This window comes from Narcine bancroftii, chromosome 3, assembly GCF_036971445.1.
Source record: "Narcine bancroftii isolate sNarBan1 chromosome 3, sNarBan1.hap1, whole genome shotgun sequence".
Taxonomy (NCBI): domain Eukaryota; kingdom Metazoa; phylum Chordata; class Chondrichthyes; order Torpediniformes; family Narcinidae; genus Narcine; species Narcine bancroftii.
The window spans coordinates 306,525,197-306,550,922 of NC_091471.1; the positions used below are offsets into that span (position 1 = coordinate 306,525,197).

The 25,726-nt window shown below is 40.3% G+C and overlaps 1 protein-coding gene across 4 annotated transcripts in view; it reads right to left on the minus strand.

Annotated features, from left to right (window-relative positions):
* Positions 1-6,240: 6,240 nt before the first annotated feature.
* Positions 6,241-25,726, minus strand: part of LOC138759032 (signal-transducing adaptor protein 1-like) — a 53,974-nt gene continuing 34,488 nt past the window's right edge. For 2 of the 4 annotated variants that reach the window (XM_069928823.1, XM_069928820.1), the window contains 11 exons: positions 25,404-25,475; positions 23,916-24,020; positions 22,461-22,517; positions 20,991-21,178; positions 20,118-20,249; positions 18,745-18,814; positions 17,255-17,357; positions 15,412-15,504; positions 14,919-14,987; positions 10,470-10,559; positions 6,241-7,970 (listed from right to left, as the gene is read on the minus strand). In XM_069928823.1, coding sequence (XP_069784924.1) covers positions 7,912-7,970; positions 10,470-10,559; positions 14,919-14,987; positions 15,412-15,504; positions 17,255-17,357; positions 18,745-18,814; positions 20,118-20,249; positions 20,991-21,178; positions 22,461-22,517; positions 23,916-24,020; positions 25,404-25,424 — 987 coding nt within the window. In that variant the 5' untranslated portion in view covers positions 25,425-25,475 and the 3' untranslated portion in view covers positions 6,241-7,911. The remainder of the gene's footprint in view (positions 7,971-10,469; positions 10,560-14,918; positions 14,988-15,411; positions 15,505-17,254; positions 17,358-18,744; positions 18,815-20,117; positions 20,250-20,990; positions 21,179-22,460; positions 22,518-23,915; positions 24,021-25,403; positions 25,476-25,726) is intronic. The other 2 variants (XM_069928822.1, XM_069928821.1) reach the window with 2 other exon arrangements.

Here is a 25,726-nt window from a genome sequence, read left to right on the forward strand (position 1 = left end):
CACTGCAGACGGTCCCTGTCTTGACTCTTTGGTAAGGTTGTCAAGGTGCCTTTGTTGCTTTGACCAAGGTCTCCAATAACCAGGCTGCTGGGGTTACAGGAAGCAGCTCTGATTCTCAGCAACTAAATATGGAATGCATCTTTCATTAACAATGGCTCATGGGCATTATAGACATCTATAATGTGGAGATCATATTCTTGCCTGAATCGGCACCTTTTCAAAATAATTGTTAGTATATTATTTTCTTAGAATATACGAAGCAGATTAATCCCTTTCCATGGGTCCAATTCCTGTAAAACCAAGTATATCCTTACACATTCATGCAATATAACAGCATTCAGCTCATAAAATTATACAGGCCCTCAATATAATTGGTCACTTTTGCCCACTTAATTGCTTGTCATTCTTGCTTCCATCAACTTTTCCTATTCCACCTGCCACTCACCAAATATAGGTTCAATTTCTGAGCCTCCCAGCTCATCTAAGGAATGGAAGAGAGGTCACTTAGAATGAGCAAATTCCAAATTGGACAAGGAGAGACAGGCCAGGATCAAACATGGATCCTGGGATTAGTGAGACAGCAACATTATAGTCTGTACTACCATGATGCATCCCCACTTAACTCTATGATTCCCCACTTGCACAGTGACTGCACTATGGAAACTGATCAACGTTTACTGGAAAAAAAAAATTAAGATTCTCATTCATGGTGTCGCATTGGAGGCATTAAACTTCCTTTGAAGTCCGTCCCTTCCTGTTAACCCTGATAGAGTTGATGCATTGTAAATCATTCTTGCAGAGAGCTAAATAGAGGCAAAATGATCCAAGTTGTGGATGCTGGTCTAATTCAGTCTATAATTTACTCCATTAGAGATCTATAAGGTTCTATCAGAAAATTTGCAGATCTGAAAAGCTCTTTGACTGAAATAGGAGTTGAGATTCAGCTGAATGAAAAGTTACCAATATGTGAAACTACTTTTCATCTGTTCTGTTTGGAAAATGCCTTCAATTCTTTGCATTTTTTTTTTGACTTGGTGACTGCAGTTGTAGGTCATAAATTCTGGATGCATCAGGAGACAGGCAGCTGAGATATCAAAGGAATAGTCAATTGATAGGTATGTTCTCCTGTGGTTACAGCTGGGAGCAATGCTCTGTAGTTAGTGCAGCTGTGGCTCTCAAGTAATGGCAAGGAGGGGAAATGTAAACCAATGCCTGAATGACTTTGTTTCTCTACCTCGGAGAATATTTGTGGCCTGTTTTTATTGAGTAGTAAAGGACACACACTTCCTGTGAACTGACCTGAATTGAGTCCTCTTAGCTCAGTAGGATCGGGTAGCTAGGTATACATAACAATTCTAACTTGATTCCACTAAAAGAAGCTAGAAACAGGCACCCATGGTTTGGTGATGGTCAGGTCATGGCTATCCCTTGGGGTCGAGGATGATGGACTTCGTTCCGTTTTCCACTGAGCATGTATTTGTTTAATGCACACTTAATGTTGCACTCCAAGAAGCACACGACACTTCACAAATCGATCAACTAGTTCCAATGGCCTGGAAACCACAATGATTGGAACTGATGGATTTGTTGCAGCTTTCCTCCGCCTTCAGCCACTGAGTTCGCCCTCCTGTTCCACGGTTGAGGTCTTGGTTGGATTGTTCTTTGTCAGGGACATTGCCCTTGGCCTTAACAGAATGGCTGGCCCTACCAGGAGCATAGCTCCAGACAGCATCGATCTTGGGATCTCAGGACCACACAAGGTTCTCCACCACAACCGGATGACAATCGAAGAAGAAGAGTCAATGGTACTTCAGAGGTAAAGGCCTCCAATATTGTTTTTAAACTTTATTTCCTTTTCATAGGTTCCATTTTCCCACCAACTCTCCCCAATAGCATGGCTCTGCCTCCGTCTGTATGAACAAGTAATTGATTAGCTTCTGAATCAACATCTCTGTGCCCACAATCCTATTGTTCTCTGAAGAGGTATTTGGGAGTAAATTATGAGGATTGAAGTGTTTTTTTACACTCCTGCAGTTTGAGCAAATTCAGATCTTGTATGATGTATTAGCAATTTACGTTTTTTAATTTAAATTAAAAAAAATTAAACATACAGCACGGTAGCAGGCCATTTCGGCCCACGAGTCTGTGCCGCCCAATTAACCTACACCCCCAGTACATTTCGTGGTAGGAGGAAACCGGAGCCCCTGGGGGGGGGGAGAACCCACGCAGACGTGGGGAGAACATAGAATCTCCTTACAGGCGGTGCAGGATTTGAACCCTGATCCCGATCACTGGCACTGTAAAGGCGTTGAGCTAACCACTACGCCAACCGTTCTGTCCAAAATTCTAACTGCTACATTTCTCCAGCACATTTATGTATTGAATCTCATCAATTGCTTTGGAAGACTTGTTGGTCCCCTGTTGGTCCTACTTGTGTTTCTCCCAGCATTAATTGTCTTGTGTGAAGGAAATTTCCATAAAAAGCTTCAAAATGCCTACTGGTACTCACCAACCCTGATCAAATATATTGTTATTTAAATGTTTTGAATGTAAACAAAGCTGATTTTTCTATATGCAAGTGCAATTCAATTTTAGTCTACTTGCTAAAAGTGTTTTTTTGTAGGGGGAAGAGTCTAGCTTTAACATAAGGAGACTTTTAAAACATCTTTTATGCAAATGTCATTAGTTATTTTCCAATTACTGGATGAGTCAACACAAACTGGGGATACAAGTGAAGATAAGTAGAGTGCTCAGAGATTTGGAAGCAGCTGGAGTCACCTGACCCTTTGCCAAGTCCTTGCAATTACCAATCATATTGTCTGTCTACGTCAGTTCCCTTAGAGGGAGTCGGGCTGCCTGTTCTATTATCTAATTTGGGCATTAAGTGGGAGTACTATTTTTTCAACAGCTGCATAATTTAATAGTCAATTTGCAAACATATTTGAATGCCAAGCATTGAACCACTTGCTGTTGTGTTTTAAGAGAACAGTTGTCCCACCAGGAGGGAAATTGCCTAGCAGTACAACATACTTTGCAAAGCATGGCCATAATGAGGCTGCTTCCTCCCACACAGCCCAGCAATGAGCCATTTCAGAGAATTCTGCTTTGGTCTTAATAGTTTGTGACCACAACAGAAGAAACAAATAGAAAATTCTTAGTGATTTTTAAGTGCACAGAAGTTGTTTATTGTGCTGGAAGCAAAACTCCAGCCATTCAACTTCTTTTGGGGTTGCTTTGCAGATCGTGGTGCCTTTTGGTAACTCCTGCAAAAGGCTGAGTTTTGCAGAACTGTGTAAATATCATGTATTGTTGTATAATCTTGACTTTTTCCACCATTTGCATGCCTTTGATTATCATTTGGCATTGCTTGCAAGATTGCTGTATGTTTTAAATCATTCAGATCAGATCAGGGATCTGTCATCCCTGAATATTGTGATCCACAGTCAAGGGAAAAGAAAGAACTCTTCAGGCACCTGGAGGCAGGGCAGTAAATTCATGACCTGAAGAAAAGGAAGGATCAAAAGACTCATCAACTCATGGACAGCCATGGCCTCTTAATCACCATATAGGACATCTACGACCCAGCCAACAAACATTCCACCCATTTGGGGAAAAAAGGGCTGAAATCATCAGGAACATGGAGGTGGTCAATGTCCTTGAGAAGGAATAGATTGTCATCCTCCATCCCATATCAGTCCCAGCCGGCCCCGCCATCATCTTCACCTGATGAGCTGAAAAGGCCCTCTTCCAACTCAAAAATAGCAATGCCTTGAAAGGAGACCACGTCCCATGCAATCTTAAAACAATAGCAAAAAGCTTCAGTTATGTACCACAAGGTCATTGCTCACATCTGGGAAGAGGAGGCCATGCATCCTTGGGAATCATGGCTATCTACAAATAAGAAGATGGTCTGTGGTAACTACAGCTGTCTGTCCATGGAGAAGAAATACTTGGATCATACTTACTTGCCTCCTCCCAGAAGCTGTTCTCAAAAACACCATGTGGATTTCATCAACAATGGACGTGATCTTCAGAAGGGGACAACTCCAAGAAAAATGTAAGGAGCAGCATCAGTAAACATAGTTTTCAACCTCACTAAAATATAACTGCTGTTAGGAGTTCATCGCCATAGACTCATGCAGCATGGAAACCGGCTCTTCGGCCATCTTGCCCACACCACTGATGGAACCTTGTAAACAATCCCCATATCTTGGGAGCCAGCTTTTGGCAAATGCAGACCAAGATGAAATTCAACATCTTCAATGTGCTAGCACTGCCTTGGTTCAATGGGGAAGAGGGATATTTGAAGATCAAGACCTCCAACCTGGCACTAAGTTCATGACGTACAAGACAGCAGTTATTCTTGCCTTCCTCTAAGGTTCCGGTACCTGAACTACCTCCAGTAAGGAATTGGGAAAATATCAGCACAAGATCCTTCAAATTCACTGCAAGGATTGGCAAACCAAGATCAGTGCCTTCTCCCAGATGCACACCCCCTGTACACTAGCCCATGTGATATTCAGTTGCATTGAGCAATCCACATCATTGACTTGCTCAATACCACAACCCCAAAACAGAATTTCCATTCTGTCTGAAGAGATTACCAGCCAGAGGTAAAAAGACTCACGGATGTGCTCAATTTCCTTGAAGAATTAAATACAGCCAGTGAATCATTTATTCAGCATGGTATTGGAAACCCTTGAGATCATGCATTGGGACCTTACATGACCCATCTATGGAAGAGCCATCGGTTCCAATGTTAGCCTCATCACCCATCTCCCTACCATAAAACAGGGGTGAAAGCAAGTCACAATTTGCCTGAGGGGAAAATTCAGGATGGCAAGGTTGGTTTATCAGTTAACCCAATGCCAGCGATTGGGGCCAGGGCTCAAATCCCACGCTATATGTAAGAGATTTGTACGTTATCTCCAAGTCTGTGTGGATTTTTCCCAGGGGCTCCAGTTTCCTCCCACCCTTCAAAAAATGTTCCGGGGTTGTAGTCAATTGAGTGTAATTGGACGGTATCTGCTCGGAAAGGGCCCATTACCATGTATGTTTAAATGAAAAAAGGCAGACAGAAATCACCACTACCCAGACGGCCAGGAGCTAGTGCCACATTTGTTGCCTGGATTCTTTCTTCAAGCGGCGAAATCCATTTACTGGCACATTTTATCATTGTCTTCATTGAGATGTGGCCAACAGTTTGCATGTTCAAGGATCATGCCGTGTCCCTACATTGGTGAGATGAGATTCGAAGTGGACATTGTGTTTAATGTTAACCACAAGCCCCTTTTTCTCCTGTCCTTAATGGCTTGAAGGTCATCCTTTGATTTTTTTTCTTTGGAGTATGCCCCCCAGAACTGCAGCCTGATGACTGATGCTGGGGGTCATCAGTTTTTTTTTTAGAGTGAAGGTAACAGTTGAACTGTTTCCCATTTGCCCTGTAGATTTGTTCTGCTCCAGCAGGAGGCTTATTGCGAGTGCAGCACCGCAGTGTGGAAATTAAGGGAAGATGGTGTCTGACCCCCATCCATACTGACATTGTTAGCCATGAACCTGCCCTCCTGTGCAACTCCATTTAATTCTGCACAGTCCCTAAAGGATACGAGAAAACAACATCAAGTAATTTGATAGTCACTGCTATGAATGCGCACTTTAATTCCAAATTTGTTCAAACAGCTGAACATGAGCTCCACCACTCCACTTGGGAACAATATAACCACTTCTGGAAAGCATTTACTGCTGTTGTGGACTTCCATCAGGGGGAGAAAAAAAATCCAGGTAAGCTTTTGGGAATCCTTTCACTGGTTAAAACTCTTTTTACAAATATATAGATCTAGATCTATAGATATATATTTACAGATATCTATATATACACAACGCATCAAAACTTGTTACCGTCTTATGTCTTTACTGCGAGAAACTTTTCCAAGTCCTAATGTGTTTGAAAGGATGTCACGTGGAGTGAAAGGAAAGGTGGGGGTGGGGGGTGGTTCTAGTGGAGTAATGATCAGTGTGAATAATTTTAATGGCTGGAATGGTGTAAATCTGGTACACTTCTATCCGTGAATATACCTTTCAAGTTCTTTGCTTAAGGGTAGTTCTGGCATCTAAGCTTTTTTTCCCCCGGAGTTATCATTACGGGTGTACTTTTCATTACTTGTATGACCACAGATATATTTATGCTGAGCTGCTAAAGAATATGGCCCACTCATAATAAAAAAAAACATTAATTCCATGTGTCTTGCAAGACTTTATTTTTAATTTATAATACAAATTAAATATTTATAATTGGTATAACCAATACAAAGTCATTTGCTTTGAAAGCATGGTTTTATACAGATGTTCTGTGCCCTTTTTTTTTATATAAAAAGGACAGCTGAACATCTAGCTTTTACCCAATATTAACTCAACTAGAGTTCAATTCCCCTTTGTTAGGCAGAAAAAATTAGGAAAGCTTCCTTCCTTATGATTACACACTGACCATGTTTTGCCTATTCATGGATAGAAGAAAATTCAAATAGATTCAGTTCTTATAATCATCCAGAGAGTATTTCAAAGTGTGTTAATAAATTAAGAAATCATATTAAATTTCAAAAGCTATAGTACACTAAGAACTTTTTAAAAACACACACAAGATCTTAAGATCTATTGCACAGCAGTGCTGGTTACTCAGCTCAGCTTTCTTACAAAGCATATATTACTGTAAATATGGAGTTCTAATTAACCTTATTCAGACATACGATTCAGGCAATATGCTGTTTAAAAGAAGCTGCACTCTAGTGGTGAAGCCCAATCTTCAAATTACTTGCCAACATTTAATGTGATCTTTTCTCCATTATACTCAAGTTTGCTTACTCTTTCCTTCATCTAACCCATATTGCAAGGTCCAAGGGAAATGTGCACGAGGACCAGAAAACCCTGTGATCCGTTTGATTCGCACTTTCATGGATTCTTAAATCTGGTTAGTTCAGTGAGGAAAGGTTCTTCCTCAAGCACCCTCAGATACTGTCCCCTGCCTCTCAGGAAACCTATTCTGTAAAACTTCAGAATACATATATTACAAATGCCAGGACTAGATGTCCACACTCCTAGACCCACATAATTCTAGAGCCGGTATGCTCCACAAGAGGTTCATTAAAATTCCATTTTAACAGCAATTAGTCCCATTCCTGAAGAATGTATGTGTATTAATTTTAATTTGGTTGTGTGTACAATAATGCATGGAGCAAGTTAATTATAACTTTCTCTCCTGGTTCACAGTCCAGGTTGGTTAACTCCTTTATTCCTGGCACTTTGAGTCAAATACCCACCCTCCCACTATTCAATTACACTGAATATTTCATTTTTTAAAACCTAATCTTTGCAGCATTTCTTGCTCAGATTAAAATATCAGAGGCAGGCAAATTAATTGGGCTCTGTTCAAGCAAAGCAGTTCCGCAGGGTTTCTATAAACCCTGCTTAATTATTAGAACAGTATGTGATCTTTTCCTTATACATTTACTTGTTAATTTTAGATACATTTTATTTTGGTGCAATTCCCAACCACTAATTTCCACATCATTTCACTATTTTAGTAGTTAAACCAAAGCTTGCATTTTAATTGTGGGGTTGACAACTGAATTCAAATTTAATTTTTAATATCCCATAGCCACCTTTTGTGGCAAGTTTTAGAAATTCTGTCATTAATTTCTTGATTAATTTGAAATTTTTACTATGTGCAGAATACTTGTCAATAAAATTACCATAGTGTTGACACGACTATCATGGACCTAGAAGTATGATCAATGGCTGCACATATCAGAATTAAGATTAAACATTACAGCATGTGAGTAGGCTTTAGTGTCATTCAATGAGAGTCATATTTTACATGATTCCATTTCTTCGCCCAATGGGCCACAGCAGGAAATCTCAGTCACACATTGCTGTCCTTCTCATCATCAACTTCATGTTGAGCTCCTTGTTAAAAGCTAATGGAGAAAGGGTTTCAAAAATTCAGTAATTTTCTCATTTAAAAATCTGGGCAACACTGCTGAGGTATTGAGGAATATATTTAGGTCTACTTTGTGAGCATGTTTTTTTTTTCCCCAGCATAGAAGCATTGCAGTTGGATCTAATTTTTAATCATTTTTTTGATTTGGGAAAGGCAGGCAAGGCCAGCATTTATTGCCCAACCCCAATTGCCCCCAAGGGTGAGGAGCTGTCAATTTGGAACTGCTGTGTTCTTTCTGGTGCTAATGGTCACATTATGCTAATAAGCAGGAACTTCCACAATTTCGATCCTTCACCACTGAAGGACTAATGAATGTTCTAAACTTTTTTTTTTAACCAATTTACCTGTTGATTTCAGAAAGTCAGGATGATGTGCAAATTGAAAGAAGTCTGCAAGTTGTGATATTCTCATGCACTCACTGTCTTTGTTATTTTTGATGGTCAAGTTTACAAGTTCTGGATTAATCTGGGCAAGTAATGGCACTACATTTTATGGAATGTACATCTGCAGGAAATCAATCTTTCAGGTGACTGAAGGTGGATCAATCATAAAAACTGTGATAAGTAGGGAATATTTCAATACTGTGTTCTCAACATGGCTTGGAGATGAAGGTGTCAGAAGCAGGTCATTCACAGGTGGATACCCAGTCCCTCGTCTGCTTGTAGCTACGGTATTTATTTGGCTGGTGCATTTGAGTTTCAGGTTCTTTGTTACTTCCATGCTATTGATTGTGGAGGACTAATGCCATTAAATATCATGGTGATGGTTAGATTCTCTGTGGGAGAAGCATAAGTAGTTCCTTTGCTAATGCATTGAATCATTTTAAATTTCATTTGCAATCATTAGCTTTTGACCTGGCTGAAGGAAGGTCATTAATGGAGCAGCTGAAGGTGGTTGGGCTAGGAAATTACCCAGGAAGAACTGGAGCTGGGAATGTTTTTCCTCCAATAACCACCACCCTTTTTGCAAGGTCAGATTTTAACCTTTTTGGTGTTCTCCCTTCAGTACCCATGGACTTCAGTTTTACCAGGGTGCCTTGATGTCAAGGGCAGTCACTCTCCACTTGTTCATCTAAAGTCCAAGCTTGCACATTTTATAGTGGATCTAAGCAGTCTTTTACTGTATAGACTTGTGTAATAGTTAAGTTTTTTGGACCAATTTTTCAGATCAAAATGGGGGAAGAGGAGGTCACTTTTACACAGGTCATTGAGGGGCTAAAATTCACACAAGAATCCAAAAGCACCACATGTACTCATGCAATAGTTGAGTTTTTAGGGACCTATTTTGAGTCAAATTTAGGGGAGGATAGGTATTACTTTTGACCGCGGTAAGTACTTGTGTCATTCGAGGTGACGGGAACTCAGATGGCCAGGTCCAGGTGGTAAATCCATGTTTGGGACGTAGTGAGCTCCAGTGGGCGTGTGGCCGGGGCCAGGATCCATGATGGGGTCGTTGAGATCAGGCAGACAATTGGGGCCAAAAATAAGGGGGGGGGGGGTGTGGTTAACTTTTACACGGGTCACAGAGAAAATGCAATTTTTGGGCAAAGAGGTGGTCGACTATTTCATGAGTCTAGTAAAATGCAATGACCTGCTGAGTTTCTCCAGCAAACAGTGCCCTTGATAGAGCAAAGACAAAAGGTATTTATCAGGTCACTGACCTGCTGAGTTTCCCCAGCATTCTGTTTTAGTCTTTCATGTTTTACTTCATTACACGAGAATATACGCTAGATCCTTCCAGCTCAGGAGTACTGAATCACATTTCTGGGATCCAAAGAGATAATTTAGCTTATTGTATCCCTGCCAGACAAAAATGCTGCTGTTTGTTTCCTTTTCCCAGCCTGCAGCTGTATAATGTTGCAGCTTTAAATGCCAATCCAAGTACCAGTTAAATGAGATTGGATGGAATTATGCCTCCATTTGTCCTGTCAAGTACTGAGCTCCAGATCATATCAATTTTTTTTAATATAAATTGCCTCAGCTTCGCGCACTTGGGCCATGGACTGGATGCAGGTCAGTGGGACTAGATTAAAAAAAAATGGTTCCGTACAGACTAGAAGGGCCTAAGAGGCCTGTTTCTGTGCTGTAATGTTCTGTGGTTCTAAGTCACAAGAGGGCAATGCACAAATATTTAAATGATCAAATGGTGGAACAGGCAGTGCAGCGACTTCCAAATTGTTATTAAACTCCAGGTTTGAAGTGTGTGCTTATCACCAAACTTGGTCATACATTCAGCACAGAAACTGGTCCTTCAGCCTACCGATTCCACCCTAACCATCCAGCTCTCAATCCCATGAACTCCTCCGATTCTACACTACGTGACCTATTAATCTACTAACCCATCAGTTTTGGGCTGGGGGGGGGTGGGAGGCGGTGGGAAAGGTTAATAGAGTTTTCAGAACAGTCCATCTGCTTATTTATTGGTTAGAAAATTCTACTGTGTACGTCTCCCAACAAGTGAAAATCATTCTACATACCACTTGTTAATGCTGGAAGAGTGTTGGATTGAAATGGCTTTGCCTGTTGACAAATTTTTGGATCTGCAGGCAGTGGTTCCTTAGGATTTCCTTCAAAGAAAAATAGCAGGTGTTTAAGAAGACTGATTTCAGAGAACCAGTTGAGGTACAAATCCCATTTGATTTGAAGAAGCATTTCCGAAAGTGACCCTGGACATTGTTTACTAACTAAGTCAATGCAAATAATCAATAATTAATTGCAGAGCCTCTATGACTTTGTGGTGTGGATCATGGGTAATCCAGTTTATGTACAAGATGAAAATTCAGATCATGGTATTCGGTTTTGCCAAGCATATCATGAAATGCCAACAAACAATGATTCTCATTGTTTAGAAATCCCAGTGGTTTGGCAGACTCACCAATTTGTTTCCTTTTTAAATACTCAAGTCCCTGGACCCCACACTCCCCTTTCACACACGAGAACCCCGTTCCTATGTCCTTTTTCAACTCACTAGGGCCCTGGTCCCCATGCTTTCCTGAAGATTCACGATTACATTATAGGTCAGGACATGTTAAATTACAGAAAATTGCTTTCTGCCTGCCGCCAGGCAAAGAGCCACGATTAGTATTGCCCAGCACCCTTTACAGTAAGACAAAGAGAAGCAAGAGAGTCCCTTCACAGTCACTGAGTGATCATCTGGTTCAATGGAAAAAATTCCTGAGTAATACTGTAAAAATAGTGATTTTAAAAGTGTGTTGGTGTATTAATTAGTGTGAACTCAACTAGGTTGGAGAATCTACCAGTCTGGACCTCTGAGTGCTAGATGGTCAGTTTTCCAATTTTAGTCACAAAGGAGAGCCAAACAAAGTTCAACACACTCTTGTGGCAAAAAAATGGGTCAGTTTGTAATGGTGCTGCCTCACAGCCATCAAGGACCCAGGTTCAAGCAGGACTTGAATGTTGTATGGCGTCTGCATGTTCTCCCTGTGGCCATTGGTTTTTCTTCTGGGTGCTCCAATGTCCTCCCATTTCCCAAAGATGTAGGGGGTTGTTAGGTCAATTGATCACATGATGTAATTGGGTGTCGTGGGCCAAAAGAGCCTGTAACTGTGCTTTATCTCTAAATTAAAAATCGAAAAGGGATTGCGTCAATAGATTTTTGATGGATTCAATGGGCTGCAGGGCCTGTTTACCCATTGTATAACTAGCAATGGGAAAAGACAGAAATCCTTTTTAGTTGATATTAATTATTGGTCAAACTATACAAACCTCTAACTGCCCCATTAATCTGATTATAATCCTGGAGATTTCACCAGCTCTACACCTTTGCCCCACTCTCTAGGTCAAATGAAAAGTCAGATTTCAAATAGATTTAACTACCAGCCAAACAGCCACTTCCAACTTATTAAACCAATTGTCTTTTTTTTAAAAAAAAAGTTCCAGCATCTGCAAAGTTCCAGTTTTCAAGAAGTCTCTCACACAACCTATCTCCGCCAATGGGAAGGATGTGCCCACCCGATGGGCTCCAAGCCCTTATCCCAAATAAAGGGCCAAAAGATAGAGAAAAACTGAATAATGCAGATGCTGTGATTGTGGTAGGAGCCACACACTGGAGGGACTCAGGCGGTCTCACAGCAACCATATTAGCGAAGTTTCAGGCCAGAAAGGTAGGCATTGCCCGATAACTAGTCAATGGTTGGGAAACCGGTGGAAAGGATTCAGAGAGATCGAATCTAACATTTAGATGACCATCTGAAAGTCAAGGAGAGCAGCATGGATTTGTGCATGGCGAAATAGTGTCTCATGGACTTGGTAGAATTTTTTTGACAAGATTACAAAGTGGGTAGACAAGGGCAAGGCAGTTGATGTTATTTATATGAATTTTACTTAAGCGTTTGATAGGATTTCACGTGAAAGGATTGGGTACTCAGGATAGGAGGCCAACTACCCACTGAATTTTAAAAATAGCTTAGTGATAAGAGTCAGTGGTTGTAGAGGACAGCTCTTTAATCTTGGCAGCATAGGTGGACAGAGTAGTCAAGAGCATTTAGGACCCTTTCTTTCATTAGTTGGGACATTGAATGCAAGTGTTGGCATGTCATGTAGAAGTTGTACAAATTATCAGTGAAACCACACTTGGAATATTCCAGTTTGGGTTTCCTCGCTATAGGAAGGATATTTATAAAGTTGCAAAGTACGAAAGAGGCTTAAAGTGGTTGCCAGGGTTAGAGAAGTCATCATGAGAGACTGGAAAAATTGGGCTTGCATTCCTTGGAATGTAGCAGATTAATTTTGGATCTTGTTAGAACCACAGAAACAAGCCCTTCAAACCATCTAGTCTGTGCCAAACTTATTCTGCCAAGTGCCATTGACCTGGAACTTGCCCCACCATATCTTTCCCATCCAAACTTTCCTTAAATGTCAAAATGTTCACCACTTCGGCTGGCAGCTCATTCCACTCCAAAAGAAGTTGCCCCTAATGCACCCTTAATCCATGTCCTTCAGTTTTTGTCTCACCTGTCCTCAGTGGAAAAAGCCTGCTTGCATATACTCAATCTATACCCCCCTCCTTCTCTAATACTTTTGCGATTAAAGTCCTAACCTGTTGTCGAGGTCTATCAACTCTCCTCCAATAACCTCGAGATTAAAGTCCTAACCTGTTGTCGAGGTCTATAAAATTATAAGAGGCATTACAAGGTGAATGATGACAACGTTTCCTTGTCTAATGGCCGCAACCAAAAAACATGAGGGGGTGGGGGTTAGAAGGGATACAAGTGGAGATTTCTCAACTCAAAGGGCAGTGGGCATATGTTACAAGCTGCCAGGCAAAGTGATAGAGGTACATTAGCTTCCTTTTAGAAACACCTAGATAACTACATGGATGGGAGGGTCCTGAAAGGGTCTGGGTTTAAGGAGGATACATCGAGCTGGGCTGGAGAGACAATGAATTTATGTGGGTTTTCCAGTGCTGCTTTTAAAAACTTAAGAATTTGCCACTGGACTTGATTCCTGCTAGCACATTGTTTTCTGATTAGTTTGTGCATTTGCCCAAGTTCAAAATGAATAGTGAGCAAGTTTTAATTGGAACAACTGGGAACAAAATTGGGCTTTTTATTCCTGGTTTCGTTTAATAATTATCAGCTGGCTGCCTCCGGGTCAATAAAAGGTTCCAAGGCTGAAGTAGTTGGTGGGCTTAATAGAGTTGATACAAGTTAACAGAGTTCCAGGAAAACTCTTACTGTCAGCAACTTGTAAGTTGCTACTGGAATACTGAGGATTTAGATGAAATACAAGTCATATATGATTAGAGAGAACATAATATAATCAAGGTGCAACTCGAATACTCAGGTAAGATTTTTTTTTTTTTTTTAAACCAGGGAGTTCCCAGAATGAAATTTCCACCTTTAAGCAAGTCTGTTCTTGCGAAATGGCTATAATCCCAATGGTTAGAAAGTGATTTTACAGCTCCTGATAACTTGTAGCTAACATTTTTTTAATTAATGTATTTAGAATCTTGTGATGCCAAGCAGCTCAAGGTAATTTCCAAGTAATATCCTGTACTACCACAATCATTAATTACGTTAGAGAGTACATTCTCTCCACTAGAATAGCTCCACAATTTCCTCTCCCGCTTAATAGTAAAGGGTACTGATCAACATGCCCATGAATCACACCGCTCAGGAGACCAAAACTGAATTCTTCGACTGTGTTGAAACGCACAAATCAATACCCTTAGGAAAGCGACGATCTGGTTTCCAACATCATTCAGTTTACTCTACCACACCAGTAATGTGAGACCACAAGAGATCATTAGTGCAAAGCACAAGGGGGCCATTGAGCCCATCAAGTCCATGCCAGATTTCAGAAGCCCAACCTGATCAGACTTTTACCTCTGAATTTCCTCTCAGTCCTACAGCACATTCTTACTTGTGTTGCCCATCAACTGTCCTTTGATCCTTTTCACAGATACCTTCACTAGAGATAGTTTATGCCTGGTGGCAGCTGGAATGGCAGTAAGGAGAACATTCAAAATTCACACAGAGCCACGCCAGGTCCCTGAAATTGCAAGTGGTCAGCTGCTGCAGCACCACCCATGGTTTCAGGTTCCAATTTGTAATGCTAGATGTTACATGCAATTCACCATATGGTGCGGGGTCTCAGCCATGGTTCGACCTAGATGGGAACTGGCCACTAGAACAAGGAGTAGATTCGAAGCTTGAGTGGATGCTTTGTCAGTTGGAAAACTAAAGTACAAATCGGTGTTGAAGAAACCCTTAAAAGATGGAGAATAGAGGGGGGGGGTGGGGGGTGGCTTGGGAGGAGGGGGGGGGGAGAAAAAGTCACTGTAAATGTGTGAAAAAGAAAAAGTGTATATCATGGCTATTGTGATTTATGGTGTGAAAAATTAAAAAATTTTTAAAAAATGGAGAATAATACTCAAAATGTGATTTTCCTTTTTGGAAAATTACCATTGTCATGGAGGTATTTCACCTTTGGTTTGAGAATTACAGGGATCTTCGGGCTCAGCTTCGCTTTAACTGCAAAAAAAAAAAAAAAAAAAAATTGAAATACAAGGATTCATGGAACCACTTTGCTCACTGTGAAAAGACACAAATAAATATATAAAAAGGTTGCCTGGGAATTTTATTCTATCAGATTGCAAATAGGCAGACAGTACAACCACTTAAAATAACACAAACTTGCTTCACTCTGTGACAGATTATATTACATTTTATATTGGATATAGATAGCATTTGATGATCACAGTACTGACTTCTCTAGTCTGGGAACTCAGCAACTGAAGTTTAGAATCTTTCTCATCTCAGTTTCTCTACAACTACTGTAACTGTGCATCATGTCTACATTAGAATTGCTTGCTTTTTTCCTCCTTTGTACTTCTCAAAAAGAAATAATGACCTTGGTCCTATCAACAAGACATATTAACAAGGCTTTGATGCTAACCTAGTTCAGTCGAGGTCTTGGTTGGTGATTGTGTGGCTGTATGGATCTTCTGATGAATTAATTCTCCACTTTCAGCATCTTCCTGTGCAATACCTAAACAGCAGAGCGATGGACATTATTCAGCATATAAAAGTTTTAAGCCTCTTTTTGTTATAGTGAGGCTACCAAGCTCTCCCTAATCTTTCTTCCTACCATAACATTTAGAAAAGATTAGGGAGAAAGGTCATTTTAATGAAACCCTTCTAAAGAAAAACTAATTAGCATCCAACTACATGAAGCCAGTTGAAATGCTATCCGCAACTTTTTTAATATTAAAAATTTAAAATGTTTTAAAAAGATTTTTAAATTTAAACATAAAAAACGTTAACAGTGCCACCCAACTTACACCCCCCACCCTGGGTTGTTTCAAATGGTGGGAGAAAACCAGAGTCTCCAAGGAAAACCCACTCAGAAACAGGGAGAACGTATAAACTCCTTACAGACAGCGTGGGACTCATACCCTGGTCCCAATCACTGGTGCTGTAAGGCCAACTATGCTGCCCAGGGAGATGGGGTGAAATTAATCTCCTTATAGTTCACAAGGAGCCAGTAAACTCTCTTCTCCTCAAAAACATCTACCCAAGTAGCCTTGCTTGGATTCTCCAAACTCCATGGTCTGAACACCCAAAATGTTACACCTTGCTTTGTATTATCAACTGAAGTGAGAAAGGATGCAGTTGATGCATTTTGAGCTAAATCACTCCATTTATTATTGCTACCTGCTGTGAAACAAGGCTGATTTACTTCACCAAATACTTGGGTAGTTACAGTAGATTTTATTTGTAATACCACAGACCTACTATCCCATAGTTAATGTTTTTAACTTTAGACATACAGCATGGTAGCAGGCCACTTCAGCCGAAGAGTCCATGCCACCCAATTAACCTGCAACCCCCCCCCCCCCCCGGTACATTTCAAACAGTGGGAGGAAACCAGAGCCCCTGGGGAAAACCCATGCAGACACGGAGAACATACAAACTCCTTACAGACATCATGGGAATCGAACCCCCATCCCAATCGCCGGTGAAGCCCAGCACAGTTAATACAGGCATTCCCTCAATTTTAAACTGTACATACTACTCAAAAGGAACAATTAGAAATCAGATCTATGGCAATATTTTAAGTTTGTCCAATATGAACAAAGAGTATGTTGCTCAGACCCTCAAGCTGGTCTACTGTTTTAATAAGATCACAGCTGGTCTGATTCCAATCTCAACTCCCTATTACCATCTATTCCCCAGACTTTCGTGCCCCTTGCACATCAAGCATTTGTCCACTTCTACATTCAAAATTTTCCAGAGACTCTGCTTCCATGGCTCTGACAGAGTGGGGGGGAAAAAAAATGTCATCATGCTAAATGGGCAATCCATTTTCAAAATGTGATCCCAAGTTCCAATGGGCAGCACAGTTACAGCTCGAATGGCCCACGTACGAATCCCACACTATCTGCAAGGAGTTTACATGTTCTCTCCGTGTCTGTGTGGGTTTTACCTGGGTGCTACCACCCTTTCAAACATATCAGGGTTGTAGGTTAATTGGGCATCACAGGTTTGTGGGTAAGAAGGCCCTGTTACAATGCTGTATGATTTTGTATATTTAAAAAAATAATAATTTGGTCAAAGTTTTAAAAATGTAATTATTGCCAGATTTCTTTCCAACATCCACTCTCTTAAAACTCCTTAGGTCGGTTTATACAGGAGAGAAAAAATCCTGATGTTCTTTAGCATGTCAACCTTGAAAGCCTGTCAAATAAATAGTTGTTTAAATAAAAAAAAAAAACAAGAATCAACAACGAAATACTCACTCAGATTGATTTCGTAGTCTGTTGTTACTTCTAAAGGCTTCAACACTCCTTTGGTGCGTTCAATAAAAATATCAACGATTTCCTGTCTAGATTTGCAAAAGATCTGAAAAAGATCAGAATATGAATTGCAATGTTGTACAGTAAACTGCGAATGTACAGTTGCCAAAAAGGGGATATGGTTCATTCTAATGTTGCATTTGTAAATGACACGAGGAAGATCGCAAGCAGATTTTGGATGAAGACAGCATATCCCTATGAAGAATGAGCATCATTTCACTCTGGTTAGATCAAGTTTTAAGACCCAGGGCTCTTTGTTAAGCTATGCTTCAATTTCATGTTTTCACACCTGTCCGCATATCTGTAATCCAACTCAACCCTATGACCTCCCAAGGTGCCTGCATCATTTACAGTTCCAGGCTTCTGATCATTCTCCATTATAATCATTCTATCCTCGAGGCCCATGCCTTCAGGTGACAAAAATCAAAATCTCAGAAATTACCTCCCAAGCCTCACCAACTCTTCCTCCACTTTAAAACCTACCCCGATGCTTTAAATTTTGGTCATCTGGCTAAATAAATCTTCACGTAGCTCAGTACCCAAATTTGCTTGATACTGCCCTTTATTTGCAGGTTTGCACGTTGTTGCACACCATTTTGGATAAAGCAATAGCAAAAATTATTTCATTCCCCTCGCTGATCATCATGTGCATGCATCACAAAATCACGGTGCCAGCTGTGATTATGGGTCAAATGATGAAGATCCATAGGGGCATTTCTATTTAGCCAATTATGTACAAAGGAGCACAAGTAGAAAAATAAACAATACTGGAGAAACTCAGCAGGTCAAACAGTGCACTTTATGTAGCAAAAATAAAGATACATTAGCCAACATTTCAAGCCTGAAAGTACCTAGATGAAGGGCTGAAGCCTGAAACATTAGTTTGACCTGCTGAGTTTCTCCAGCATTGTATTTTTAGTTCAACTATGGTTACCTGCAGTTTTTTGTGGTTTACCTCCAGCACAAATAAAATGTTGGATTCTAGGATCAATTCTGGGTCAGAATTGGTCAAAGATACAGTAGTGACAATGTGAAAAATTATGAAAACAAAAGTTAACAAAAGTTAATTTAGCTGACGTGTCTATCCTTTCTAGGTATAATTCTGCAAATTATTTTCTTCCAGGGCCTCCATTGTTTTAGAGCAAGACCACACGTCATTAAAAGTTTGCTCAGATAAAGACTGCAAAATCCCCAAGCCCAATTTATCCAATCTGGCAGTCACACTTCTCAAACGGCTTACTGCCTGTCAATTTTGACATTAAAGAACTGAGTGATAACTTCCCCTTAAAAGATCAGGAATTTTAAGACTAATTATGCTTCTGCTACCAAAATTCTTCTGTTTGGAGTCAAAACCACATTGGAAGGTCCATCAATCAACTCGTGTGGACTGCACATATTGCCAGGAAACAACAATTGTTCAGAAGCTTACTTACACCATCTTCAATTTCAATGACGTAGCCATTGTCCGCACAACGTACCCGGTAGTGCTTTACAATCACGTTACTGAAATATAAGCACACAAATTCATTACAAAATTCTAAACTACTTATGCTCTGTCATACAACAGTCTCATCGAGTTGTTTGGAATTCAAATTAATGTTTACTCAATTCCTTAATTCCCTTTGCAATAATCAAGTGAGAAAGCCCAAGTTTAACAGTACCTAATCATTTGGTTTTACTCTGATCGTGGACTACCACAATATTCCTGGAATTAAGTGTCAAACGTTTTTGGATATCTCAATAATTTGCTTCAGGAGATAGCAGTAGAAATGATGGTAACACAGTTCAATTTTTACCAGTTTTGATAGGTTTCCTGTTACAAAGACAAAGGGTTCTGTTGCATTCTTTAAGTGCATTAAGCATTTGTTCATATTTAGCATTAAACGTTCAACATTTTACAGATTGGAAAACTCCACTATAAGCTTCATTTCTTCTATAATTCAACATATACAAAAAAAGTGATTTTCTATTCCTAAGCAATTATGACTGTCTCATCTGTGGAGTTTAAAGCATTGCTATTGTAATGGGTTGCACATTTATTGCCAATTTGAACAAATATTTTGTATACTTAAAGAAGACAGTAGAACTCTTTTCCTGCTGGATATTGAAAGTAGAGGTGAACCCATTGGTCAATTTACGAAATTTGGAAAACTGTCTAGAAGCACCTTTCTCAAATAGCCACAACCTTGAGGTGCCAAACCCAGGAATACTTTAATTCATAAAAGGTAAATAATGGTGAAACTGGAAAAATTTCTTGCTGGAATGAAGCCAAATCTGCAGAATTATCTAACCCCACTTAATCCTTGTTTAGGACTGCTCCATGTGAAGGGGCAGGCATTTGAGTGACACAGAGAACTTCATTCTGTCAGAAGTCCAGCAGTATGTAGTCGTAGTGGAAGGTGTAAACTACACAGCCACCCATCCCATCTGTCAACTCCTACTCAGTGTAAGGGAAACTTGGAGGGTCTCAAAACAGTTACCCCGGTAGCCACAATTAAATCAGAAGTGAATGATCCATGGGACAACTTTGGAAAATAAGATAAATGGGAAGGGAAAGACTGAAAATTTTGTCATCACACATGGGCTAATTGTATTGCAGTTTGATGCCATACGTTTGCTCTTAGGCACACAACATAGCAATTGCTTTCCAATGCAATTGAGGAAGGTTAACAACACTGTGCGACCAGCCGAGTTCCTCCAGCATTTCTGAGTTTTGGTTGTTAACATCAACTGAATGCAATTTGCTTTGGGCATCTGGAGGAAACAATGAAGTATAAATGGTAAATACGAGTAATTTCTTCCTTACTTTTTCAAGGCTTGTAGTGTTGAAATTGACAAATTCTGGCCATCACTACTAGGTCTCATTAACATGTTCCCAAATTCCACATTTTTCTCCAGTAGGGTCTGGGCCTCAACCCGCGAGATTTTGTAGAAGCAGCTGGAATAAAAGGAGATTTTTTTTTTTAATTTTAAAATTTCAACTAAATTGGAATCTGCTGACACGTCTAAGGTCAATTGTTTAATGCCCTCATACCCACTTCCTTGTTCAATTTAAGAGTTGGCTCTTCCATGATAAGTAGACCGATATTGGCAAATTATAGTAGCAGACAGATTGGCATACAGATACTCCTGCATGCATAATGGAACATTGGGCTCCAAGTCAAGGTGATACAGTTAGCACGACAATGCACGACAACATCAGCAACACGTTTGAACCCGATGCTGTCTGCAAGGAGTTGGTCATTCTCCCCAGGATCTGCATGGGTTTTCCCTTGGTTTCACCAGATACCTTGACAAACCCGAAATGTTAGTTACCCCTTTTCTTTCTATGGATGCTGTGTGACCTGCTGAGCATCTCCAGCACCCCAGTGTCTGCACTTTCCTGTTTCATGTCATATTTAGGCTGACAAGGACAAAATGTCACATCATTTTCTTTTCACCTAGAGTTGTTGAGCAAGGATACAACAGCAATAGCTACATACTCAAAAACTGGGGAGCTGATAGATACATGAAAGAGCGATTTGGGAGAATGGAAACGTGGGACAGGTAAAAGTCACCAAAATGGAAGAGGACATAAACGGGGGAGATGGACTTGCAACAGTCTCAGCAGAAACTCATCCCCTCCTTTTCTCCCTCACCATCAATCAGCCACACCTCTTCCCAAGACCTAGAAAGGCACCTGAGCTGGTCGTTTTCCACATCATCATAGTCACTTTGGACAGGTTCTGGGGTTGTTCGACCCGATTGTGGTGGTGACAGAGATAGTGAAGATGACGCTGTCTTTTGGCATCGTTTTACCTCTTCTTCGAGTACATCCTGAAGTCTGTGAATCTGGCCAGGGAGGAAATCCATGTCAGGAACCTCCAGCTAAACAAAGGAAAATAGTAACACAATATTCAGGACACAGCAACATGTTCAGCTACAATAGTAACACAAATTGCTTAAGATTGATAAGTAAGGAAATGCAATCAAATTTAAGAACAAAATGGATTGCCTTGCTTCTGAAGAATTGCTCGAGACTGACTGATTCATTGACTGAATTATTATTCATGGCACATGAAGCATTGATTTGTGTGCTATCCAGGCAAGTCAGTGCACACTCAAGTACAACAGGTAATAAAGCAAAAGTGCAAGGTGAAGTGTTACAAAGACAAAGCCAAGGCTATAGAGAAAGTCTTGGGCAGAGCTGTTCCAAGCTGTGATTCATTGGCCAGGATACTTTCTATGGCTCATCTGTGATTTGTGGTTAGCGCAACACCTTTACAGCGCCAGTGATCGGGACCGGAGTTTGAATCCCACACTGTCAGTAAGGAGTTTGTATGTTCTCCCAGTGTCTGCGTGGGTTTTCCCCCCCAGGGTCTCCGGATTCCTCCCACCACTTGACACATACCGGTGGTGTAGGTTAATGGGGCGTAAATTGGGTGGCACAGACCTGTGGACCAAGATGGCCCATGTCTAAATTTACAAATTTAAAAAAATTAATTCACTTCGAATTGGCCCATCTCATGGAGAGCAATGGTCAAGAGTTCTTTTAAAATAAAAATCTTAAATTGTTCCCACTTTCAAACTGATGAGCTCAAGTTGTCAGTAAATTGTCCCTCGATTTTAAAAAAAATTGATAAGCATCTCCTCTATAACACTTTGAAAAGTGACTGCCATTCTCTTGGTTCAAGGTACCCAAAAGGGAGTGAGAGATTTCCTTTTACCCTTGATGAATTATCACATTTTTAAAAAAAATCAGACATACACCACGGTAACAGGCCGATGAGTCCATGCCACCCAATTAACCTACAACCAGAGCCCCCAGGGAAACACACATAGACATGGGGAGAATGTACAAACTCCTTAAGGACATTGGGGCAATTTGAGTCCCGGTCCTGATCGCTGGCGCTGTAACAGCTTTGTGCTAACTGCCTCGCCAACTGTTTTTTTTGCTCCCATTCCATTCTTACTGAATGTTCAGTCAACGTCAGAACAATGCAATTGTTCGTTTAGAGTAAGGAAAAGATCATCAAGAAAGGTTTTCAGAATATAATCCATGACCCACTGGACCACCATGTACCTGATTGGATAGAACAAAGTTTTTTTTTACTTCCATTCAACCAAGATAACTAAATTAGGGAGTGAATTGGCAATGGAATGGACTTACCCTTCCAACTGTGTGAATAAAACCTTTCCATTCTTCTCGGGCTTCTAAACTAACTGCCTGTGGAAAGACAAACATTTAAATAACCCTTTTACGTTATGTCATTTTTTTTGTGGAGTTATGTTTCTTCATACATCCCTGCCATTCAGGACAAGGTCCTCCCAAGTACCTCCATGTTCCTAGCGGTTAAACCTTGCCTCATTAACCAGTGAGGTCTGTAGATTTCAGTAAATCACAGATTTCCCTAGTTTTCCTTCCAACAAAGGAAAAGTACATAGCAGGCAAATTTGCTGCCTCACAGTTCTTATCAAAGATTATCCACCCATAATGTTAAATAAATTGTTCTCTCCACAGAAGCTTCCTGGTCTCTTGGTTATTTATTAGTTTTATTGGGCATCTCAGCTTTGCATTTCATAGTTCCAGCACTTTTTTTCCCTCCCACTTTCAAATGAGGTCATTCATCTATTTACACCATCTCCAGATGATCAGCTGTGATTAGAGCATTCAGTTGACATCATTAATATTTGAGTCACATGGACAATCAATCTATATCCTTTCTTTTAGAACTCAAAGTGAGAAAATGAGTTTTAAATTTCACCTGGAAGGACTATTCAGCTGCCTGGATGATGAAAAGAAAATGGCAAAGGATGCATCTCCTGTGGTGGCAGGCAAAAGTGCTGAGATAGGGCAGGTTTGGATGGAACAACATGTGGGAGTTGTGCAAAGGATGGTCCCTTTAGAATGGGACCTTTTTACTCATTTCACCCCATCCCACTTTAAGTTTGTCGTCTGATTGTATGCCCAATGAAACAGCGTTCTCCAGTTCATGGTGCAAAACATGCAATCATACAACCAGACAATAACATAGAAAATAAAACATGCAGGACATGTATTTCAGCTACAAAAGTAAATAACTATTGTTTTGTACAAATGAGAGACTGTGAGCAGTTCCTTTGGACGTTCAGCATTCTCACTGCCCATGGGAAGAAGCTGTTCCTCAGCCGGGTGTAATTGACCCTGATGCTCCTGTATCTCATCCCCAACGGAACCAGTTGAAAGATGCTGTGTGGAAGGGGTCCTCAAGGATTTTGTGACCCTTCTTCATACAACCATCTCAGTAGATCATGTTGATTGGGGAGAGGGAGACTCCAGTAATCCTCTCTGCCACTCTTAGTCAGTCCTGTGGATTGACCTCCGATCTATTTCTCTGCAGCAACCGGATGCAGCCAGCCAGAACACTCTCAAGAAAGAGAGCTTTAAGAACTTAAAATACATTTCAAATTTTAAGAAAGATCTTGAACCTGAAAAATAATTTCTATTTTCCCCCAACACCACCAATGCTTCCCAATTTGCTGTGTATTGCCACAGCTTTAACGTCAAGCTGCAAGACCATTGATCAAAATAAATAGTGACTCAAAGTGCAAACCAGTGGGGACAAAAGCAAAGGCAAAATGTTACCTGTAACTTTGTATCTCCAGATTTCAGCTTCAGGATAAAGGAGTTCTTTTGGCTCTCATCATTTTCCACAGACACAAAGTTGTCAAGACTGATTTTTTCAATGTACTGGAAAAAGAAAACACACAGAATGTTTTAATAGAGTATACATCAAAAGACAATGCAGTTATTTTGCCTTAGGCTACTGTAAATTGCTTGAGTATAGATGGGTAAACATCACGAGGTGGGTGAATTTGCAGTTTGAAGGTCTGAATCTGCCAGGGCACAGATTACAGGGAAACATGGCTTTGTTGGACTTGCTCAGAAAACTAGTGAACATTGCATGACCCCTGGCTGTGGAGAATATAATACTAAAAATGAAATAATTTGAATAACCCCAAAACCCCTGCACCCTTGGAGGCTGGAATAAGATCAGATTTCCCCATTGATTAATGCATGCATTTATGCAAGCTCATTTATCACAGCACTGCTCCCATGCAGAAATTCACCTGACTTTATTTCATTAAATTAAAAACTGCAGCAGCCAAGCAGGCTATGGGCAAGATTGTTGAAAGTGGTTAGAACAATGCCTCTATTCAAAAAGAAGAGGAGTTTCGTTTACAAAATGCAGACATAACCAGCAATTGTTTCCTTTCATCCCGACATAATTGCTTTTTGAACTCAATGGACAGGTATACTGGTTCTTGGGCACTTCTCCAATTTAGCCTAATTACATTAAACAGGTCCCCCCAAATGCAGACATTAATGAAAACCATCTCATGGTGTTGCTAACACATTAGGAATCTAACACGGCAATACAAAAAGTATAGAAATTTTTCTGGGACTAATGGATGGCACTATGAGTTTTTCCCTAATTGGATGAAGTCAAATGTTTAATTGCAGTTCTCATTAAGAACTCCTTTCTAAGTTTCCAATGTCAATTTCATGAGACATTCTCTCCAAGTTGTATGCGATATCTGGGTGTGAGCGTACACCCACTATAACCAGCGCGCAAAGGAAATTAATGTTCATACAAAAACGCAACAGAGTAGTTCAATGTATAGAATAAAATCTTAACTAATTACTTCATAAAATGCAATCATATTCGTATTATATTAAAATATGCCAATACAGTTTTATTAGCCATGGGAGATAGACTGACAAAATTACCTTGAAACATTTTCAACTTTACATTTGCACAAGCATTCAGTTTTGTCACAGGAAAAAAAATTTGTACAACACAAAATGTTTTGCACACGCTGACTACTGAAAACGAAAGGGAACATTGGTCTCATGCAATTGTAATCAAATGGTGACCAGTGCAGAAAAGAAGCCCGAAAAGCACTGGATATCCTCCACCTTTGGTAAGTCCATTCAAATCACTCACTATTCCCCTACTATCTCCCATCAACTTCATTGAGAGAGAAAAAGAAAATGAATGGTGCACTGGAGGAGCTTTCTATAAGCAAACCAAAGTGAATGAAGGGAAGTTACAGAAACATATTGACCTACCGTTGGGTCCCTGCTGGTCATCTGGAAGAACAGCTCGTTCCCTCTTAGCACGGTCCAAAATCCCTTGAGTTTCTGCCAAAAGAAGTTGCTCATTAATGTACATCTTTAATTTATTTTCTCTAATTTCTCTACCCCCACCTCCCCAACCCCTGCACCCAAAAACTTCCCAGGGCCTCTTGATCAATTGTTCCCTAGGACCATAAAATTAGTTGTTTAGTTCACTATTTTTTCCCATGAAGACAGAATAAAATTCTCTGAAGCTGTTGCTCGAACACACAAAATATCCTCCCTTTATTCCCAAAGAGGCCTGGTCCTGCCTCAAT